The following is a 7,500-nucleotide window of genomic DNA, read 5'->3' on the forward strand; positions in this document are numbered from 1 at the left end:
ATAACAAATAGGTGAAACCAAGGCCTTTTTAACTTATAACCGAGTCAAAGAAACAGATAATTGAGAAATGAGGAGTTGTGTTTGGTCGAAGAAGACTAAGAGATTAAGGTATGTCAAACGTATTGAGGTTCTCAGTTTGGGATAAACGTTTTAATGAATGCTAGTAAGTGATTCTATATCGTCTGAGTTAAGAACTGGTTAATTAAGATTAATCAGATCCATTAGTTATTATTATTATTATTATTATTATTATTATCATTATTATTGCTGACGTTGTCATCATCATCATCATCATCATCATCATCATCATCATTATTATTATTATTATTATTATTATTATTATTATTATTATTATTATTATTATTATTATTATTATTAGCTAAAATACAATCCTAGCTGGAAAAGCAGGACTTTATAAGCTCAAGGGCTCCAACAGAGAAAAGTAGCGCAGTGAGTAAAGAAAATAAGAAAATAATTAAACTACAAGAGAAATAATAAACAATAAAAATAAAACGTTTTAAGAACAATAACATTAAAATAGATCTTTCATAAATAAACTATAAAAACAACTTATGTCAACCTGCTGAACATTATAACATAATCTGCAATTTTGAAGTTTTGAAGTAAGGAGTAACTTTCAAACTTTATATAGTGATACTATGAAATCACTATTAACAATTAATTGATGATGAATTTCGTGGTTGAATTCATCAAATCCTCCTAAATCAAAGAAGCGAATAATAATTGTTCGATCAAAGTCTACACGTTTAGCTAAAATTATCCATATCTTCTTTAATCCATTTCCAATTGATGTGTATTGAGAGAAGACTAAAGATTTCTGTTTTCTGTACTTTACTTTAAAGGCTGCTTTTCTGGTCCTAAACAGCAGGGGAACCCTACTCTCTACAGGACCTGATTTTTTAATTGTTCGTTCTGAGACATTTAGGATTTCACACCACATAATAATGCTTGTTTATTGTTAAATCGACATTATCGAAGCACTAGGAGAACAAAAACGTCTTCCGTTTCCTCTTGAAAACCTTAATATTAATCTTCAGTCTTTCGGATTTCTAGTGGGAGCTTACTGTATAGTCTTGGGGTGGCATATTTGATAACTGTAGAACTTACAGTAAACATTTATCTAGGTTCAATAACTGAAAACCATCTGTAACTATTCTCGTGTCAACATGATTTGTTGGCTGCGCAATATGTAGCAATTCTATTAGATATATTGGATGTCCGGCTCTGATAATTAGATTGGTTATTGCACATATTTTAAACTCAATTTTTGCTTCAATAGGCAACTAGTGTAAATCAATATGTGTAGGAGAATTGGAGTTAGTGGTAAACAGCTTCAAAAATGCTTGCGCTCTTCATTAATACTTTTTTAGTATTTTGGGTTCACAACGTTGTTTACCCAATTGACTCTCTTCTGCTTTGAAGTTCTCAAAACTATTTTTTCTAAGTACTTCATCATTTCCAGCGATGTTCCTTTGGTATTCACTAAGAGATCTACTTTTAACCATTCAGCCAAAGAGTAACATATTTTTAAGCTCATATTTTAGCCAATAGGACATACACATTTTACTGTACATTGTTTATTATAAATTGAACTTTCAAATTAGGATGATTTAACATAACATATGCCTTTACTGTACAGTGATTTCTTTGGACTTTATTCTCACTGGCCATTAATTTTCATAGACTGTACTTGTCTATACATTAATTTCCATAGACTGTATTCCCAATTTACATTTATAACTATGGAATGTACTTTCCATGTATTATACCACAGACTATTTTGACTGTATATGGATTATTATGAGCAGCTTAATTAACATACTTTATACTTTTAGTTCGTATCAACTATCGTAAACTTTACTTTCATTGCACATCTAGTTTTCATTTACAATAAATTTGTCTTTAGACTATACTTTCTCTTTACAGTGGCTTCAAGAGCCTTGATTTTTCTTATCTGGGTGACTTCAACTGCATATTTACTTGTCATAGAATGTACTTTCAATGCACTTCAGTTATCATGAACTAATTTTTCTGCGTTTCAGTTATCATTGACTGTACTTTCACTGCACTGCAGTTATCATTCACTGCACTTTCATTGCACTTTCAGTTATCATTGACTGTACTTTCAATTCACTTCAGTTATCATTGACTGTACTTTCACTGCACTTCAGTTATCATTGACTGTACTTTCAATTCACTTCAGTTTTCATTGACTGTACTTTCACTGCACTTCAGTAATCATTGACTGTATTTTCACTGCACTTCAGTTATCATTGACTGTACTTTCACTTTATTTCCGTTATCAGGCTGTATTTTCATTGCATCCCAATTACCCCAGACTGTACTTTCAATGCACTTCAATTATCATAGACTATACTTTCAATGCACGTCAGTTATCACTGACTGTACTTTCAATGGGCTTCAGTTATCATTGACTAATTTCACTGTACTTCAGTTATCACTGACTGCACTTTCAATGGGCTTCAGTTATCATTAACTAATTTCACTGTATTTCAGTTATTCATTGACTAATTTCACCGTACTTAAGTTATTGAGTAATTCCACTGTACTTCAGTTATTATTGAATACCTGCAATTCACTTCAGTTATCAGGCAGACAAAGAAGAAGAACTTTCCTTGCACCCCAATTACCATAGACTGCATTCTCTATTTACTTTTACTGCATCCATTTTAATTCAGTGTTGTTGTTCTTCAGCAGTCGCTGTGAGGTCCCTTCAGTCTCCTCCCCGGCCAGCCACAGCGACAGTGGTTGCGCCTCGCCCTCGGAGAGTTCTGGAGGAGGCGGTGGTGGAGGAGGCGGAGGCGGTGGTGCAGAAGTGCTAGCGCCCCTCGTCAACCTCGGCCGAGCAGCGGGAGGAGGAGCAGCAGGAGAGTCTATGGCCAGCTCCTCTTCGACCTCTCCAGTAACTTCATCAGTGTCTTCCACTTACCACCAGAACAGCAACACAAACGGGGCACAGCAACCCCAACAGCAACAGCAACAACAGCAACAACAACAGCAGCAGCAACAGCAGCAACAGCAGGCTCCTCTGGCTGGAGATCCATCTTGGCACACTCCGACCTCCTCAGTTCACCACAACAATAATATCTTGCTCGGTTTGTTGAAATGAGTTTTTAAGTTTTGTCAGTTGCTTCATCTGAAATGTCCTCAGCAATGGTAGTTCCATCAAGGGTTTCTAATATATTTATGTCAGTAGCAATAATAGTTCTTGTTTAGACTTCTACTAAGTGTCTAATGTCAGTAACAGATGATTAGAGATTTGCTTGTCATCAGCAATGATAGTTCCTTTTTGGGTTGCAGAGGTCTGAGTTATATCCTTGGCAGTTGGGAGGTATCTTATACGTTTGTTGATGTCAGTAGCAATAATAGTTCTTCTTTGGACTTCTGTTAAGTGTTTAATGTCAGCAACAGCTGATTAAAGTTCTTCCTTGTCATTGGTAATGCTAATATCTGTCCGGGTTGCTGAGATCTGTGTTACAACTGTAGCTGTTGGTGGGTCTCTGATAGGCTTGTTGATGTCAGTAGCAATAGAAGACATTTTTTTTTATCACCTATTTAGGTTTATTAGTTAACATAGGCAAGAATGATTTCTACCAGAGCTGCTCAATGTATGTTTGATGACAGTAGTTGCTGGGACACTCCTAAGATGATTGTGTGTTTAAATTAAAGTTTATGTTTAGGTTTCTCTCTGATGATTGATTTCAGTAGCAACTGTTGAGATTTTTTTTTTTTTTTTGCTTGTTTATTGCAATAATCGTGTTTGTCAAGGCTTATAAGAATTGTTTACCAGTACTAATGCTAAGAGTTTAAGTACTAATGCTAAGAGTTTAACCAGTAGTTATGATGCCTGTTAGTGTTCATTCCAGTAATAGCTACTAAAATGTCTGCTTTCCATCAGAAATAATAGTGGTCAGGTTCCCTTTTTAAGAAATCATCATGAATACTTGGTAGTTAGGAGATAATACACTTAACTATTTTATTCTCTTTAAGTGTATTTTTATGCAACTTATTATATGAATTCATATGATTTAGCAACGCTTATTTCATATCAGGATTAAAAATAACTTATTTCACGATTACAAAGAAACATTGAAATATATATCATTGCTAGCAAATTCTTTTGTCAATTGTACTTTATATGATAATTCAAAAGAAAAAAAATACCAATTTGCATTTTTTTTCACTGCGTAGTTTGTTATAATAAGTTTGATTGACTAGAGATTACACCAAGTGTTGAAGCCAATCTCTTTAATAAGATTAGGAAAGCAGCTTCACCTACAAGATCAATTGATTTTACTCATATACTCTTAAACCAAAGTCCTTTAGTATTATAATTGAATGCCATCCTACTTAGAATGAAAATACATATTCTCATTTGTAAATACGTCAAATTTTTAAAGTATATTGAGATTATCACTTAGACTAGAAGGACCATATTTTCACACGTACTTAGGCTTAATTCCTTCAAGTACTATTTTCACTCGAACTTGACATCTCTCGGACAGAAGTGAAGGGAGAGCCAGTCAACCCAACCACTGACGTTTTCACTGAAGTTTTGCCTCCTTACACTCCGGCAGGAACAGACAAACACGACCTCTCCACGTCTCATTTGCAGCAACTCTACTCAAGGTGAGTCAGGTCTCCGAGAAACGCCTGGGGGAGATGATTACCCCATAAGAGATTAAGATGTTTTTAAAGGTTTTGTTCTTGAGTGCCACAGGCAAGTGCGGACTAGGATGGTAAAGTTGAGTTTGCCAGTGGGATGTATCAAGCCAGGAGTGCAGTTTGAACTCTGGCTCCTCAAACTCTGAGTCTGCTATGGTCGCCACAGAGATTCCAGGCCAAATAAGCTCCGCCCTGATGACGTCATAGCCAATCACATTGTAGCTCCTACAAATTTTAAACTATACTAACTTGAATCACTTCAAGGGGATGTGTTGTGACAGCAGCTTTTATGATATATAGCGTGATTGGCTATGACGTCATCAGGGGGTGGAGCTTATTTTGCCCAGAATCTTAGCGGGGACTATAGTTAGTTTTTATTTAAATCTCCATGACTTGATTACATACAGTAGATAGTATTGAGAATACATTATAATCATATATAAGTACCTTATATTTAGATGCATAATCTTGTTCATAATCTTGTGATATATATATATATATATATATATATATATATATGGAATTTATTCCTCTTAGACTATTATAAACATTAAAATTGATGTAGTAATACCTTTAATGAGAAATGGACAATAATTTAAACCATCCTCTTATTTCCACGACCATACAACCTGTGTGTCTTAACATTTTGGGTGATTTCCATTTTATTTTCTTGTATATTTTTCTTTTTCTTCCCTTCTTAGCACAATGCAGGCTTACGGAGGTAACTCGTATATGCAGCCAGCTGGGTTTTACAATGCCATGCCCAATTCTCAATATTCCTATGGCACAGACTACTTACTCAGTAAGTTAACATTTACTCCTTTTTTTTTTTTTTTTTTTTTTTAGAAATTTGATGCTTTTTCATCTTTTCCCTTTTTGAATGATTAAGGGTAAACTTCAGAAATAGGGAATGATATTTACATATTTGATTTTCATTGCTTATTCTTTATAATAAATGATGTTTTCCAAATAAAAAGTTATTTTCTTATTAAGTAGCCTCGCTATTTTCTGATAGAAATGGTATTACGTTACTTTCTAAGTAGGTTTTTTTTTTTCTAAATACCATACTTCATAAATATTTTTAATTGTATTTTCAAAAGAAATTAGGTGCATTTTGAATCTTGCTCTTTTTAGACAATTAAAAAATATTAGAAAGTGCCATGACAGCCAATTACATCATCATTCAACCATTATTACTTGATTTAATAATATCAACGACAGTTTTTCTCCTTGATATATTGTATTAACCAGAATTCTTGCTATTTTTCTGGTAAAATCATTCACGTCCTTTTTACATTATATTGTTTTATTTTTCTTTACTTCATAAAACCAAAAATTTTATATAAGTATTCTTCTTTTACCTGTAAGTGTTATTTGTTCTTACCCAGCCCACTTCTTTACTCCTCAGGCACGAGCAGAGGCCTCAACCAAAGCACGAAAGGCTCTACCTCCACATTGGGATCCAGTACCCTAAGCTCATCTTGCCTCGGATCAACAGGATCCTTAGGTTCCGCGAGTACCTTGGGATCAGCCGCCGCCTCATATCTTGCCCCATATGGCTCCTTTGGCAGTAGTAGTGGGTCCCAAGCTTGTCAGAATCCCTACTACGGCACTTCGTACAATGCCTCCTTCCCCTCCGGCAATACCCAAAATTATACTTCCACGCAGCAGGTGAGTAGAGTTACCTGACCCATGAATTCCATGCAAATCCAGCATTAGAAATTTCAGTATTTTTGAAGCACTTGTTTTCATAAATTAGGCTCGCTTCACTTGAGCGGATTTTTTCCATATAAAAATATTTTGCTCGTTAAAAGGCATGTCTTAACATAAGTACTACAATATATCTAGCTCAAAATAATAATTGTTTTTTTTTCCCATTATTGCTGTAGAACCTTACCCAATTATGGAACCTTATGGTCTTATTAGTACAGTTAATATAAGATAGCTGTCTAAATTGACACTGTTAAGAAATATATGGATGGATGTTGGAGTAAGATGAACTGTTGTGCAGTATTATCAGAAATGTTTGCTGCTCATGTTGGAATTTTATTACCAGTAAATAACATACCTCGATGCATTAATTAAACAAGCTCTCTAATAGATAGTTATTTGATTTACAATTGCCATGTTAACAATATTCACACCACACATTTGACTGAAATATTTCACTCAAATACTTATTGAGCACCTACCCTTTTAAGCACATCCAGTATTTGATAAGCATTCTCTTTACTCTGTTAGTCAATTTGATAAACAATTTTTCTTCACAGGGCCTGGACTCTGCCTACTACTCTGTGGCAGCATATTTGATAAACAATTCTCTTAACAAGGCTTGGATTGCCAACTACTCTGCATCAGTCTATTTAATAAATAATTATCTTTACAGGGTCTGGACTCTGCCTACTACTCAGCGGCAGCCTATGCCGGTCAGGCTGCTGCAGCCGGCAGCTATTACTACAGCCAAGGCTACGCTGGTTACATGGGCTCCTCCACAGGCTCTTCAACAGCATCCAACGGAGTCTCCTCTGGTCTCCCCTCAGGAGCTCCGACGACACCGACGCCTACCACGTACCAACTTGCTTTGCCTATCGATAGTAGGTATCTGACTACTACTGCTGGTGCCAGCAATGGCAAAATGAAGGAAGCAAATGTAGTAGATCCGTGCTTAGGTAAATATGCTCCACTGACAGACCATAAGTGGGGAAGGGTGGTTTGATTGTGTTTTTGTTTATTTTGGGGGGACGTTGGAGTCACTGTTTAAATGCTCCTCTAATAGATTGCTATTAGAAGAAG

At 35.3% G+C, this 7,500-nt stretch overlaps 1 protein-coding gene across 5 annotated transcripts in view; it reads left to right on the top strand.

Annotated features, from left to right (window-relative positions):
* Positions 1-52: 52 nt before the first annotated feature.
* LOC137627106 (eyes absent homolog 2-like) overlaps positions 53-7,500 on the top strand; it is a 41,692-nt gene continuing 34,244 nt past the window's right edge. The window contains exons 1-6 of one of the 5 annotated variants that reach the window (XM_068358134.1): positions 53-108; positions 2,737-3,137; positions 4,548-4,671; positions 5,409-5,509; positions 6,116-6,378; positions 7,094-7,376. In XM_068358134.1, coding sequence (XP_068214235.1) covers positions 68-108; positions 2,737-3,137; positions 4,548-4,671; positions 5,409-5,509; positions 6,116-6,378; positions 7,094-7,376 — 1,213 coding nt within the window. In that variant the 5' untranslated portion in view covers positions 53-67. The remainder of the gene's footprint in view (positions 109-2,736; positions 3,138-4,547; positions 4,672-5,408; positions 5,510-6,115; positions 6,379-7,093; positions 7,377-7,500) is intronic. The other 4 variants (XM_068358138.1, XM_068358136.1, XM_068358137.1 and 1 more) reach the window with 4 other exon arrangements.

This window comes from Palaemon carinicauda, chromosome 34 (genome assembly GCF_036898095.1).
Source record: "Palaemon carinicauda isolate YSFRI2023 chromosome 34, ASM3689809v2, whole genome shotgun sequence".
Classification (NCBI taxonomy): domain Eukaryota; kingdom Metazoa; phylum Arthropoda; class Malacostraca; order Decapoda; family Palaemonidae; genus Palaemon; species Palaemon carinicauda.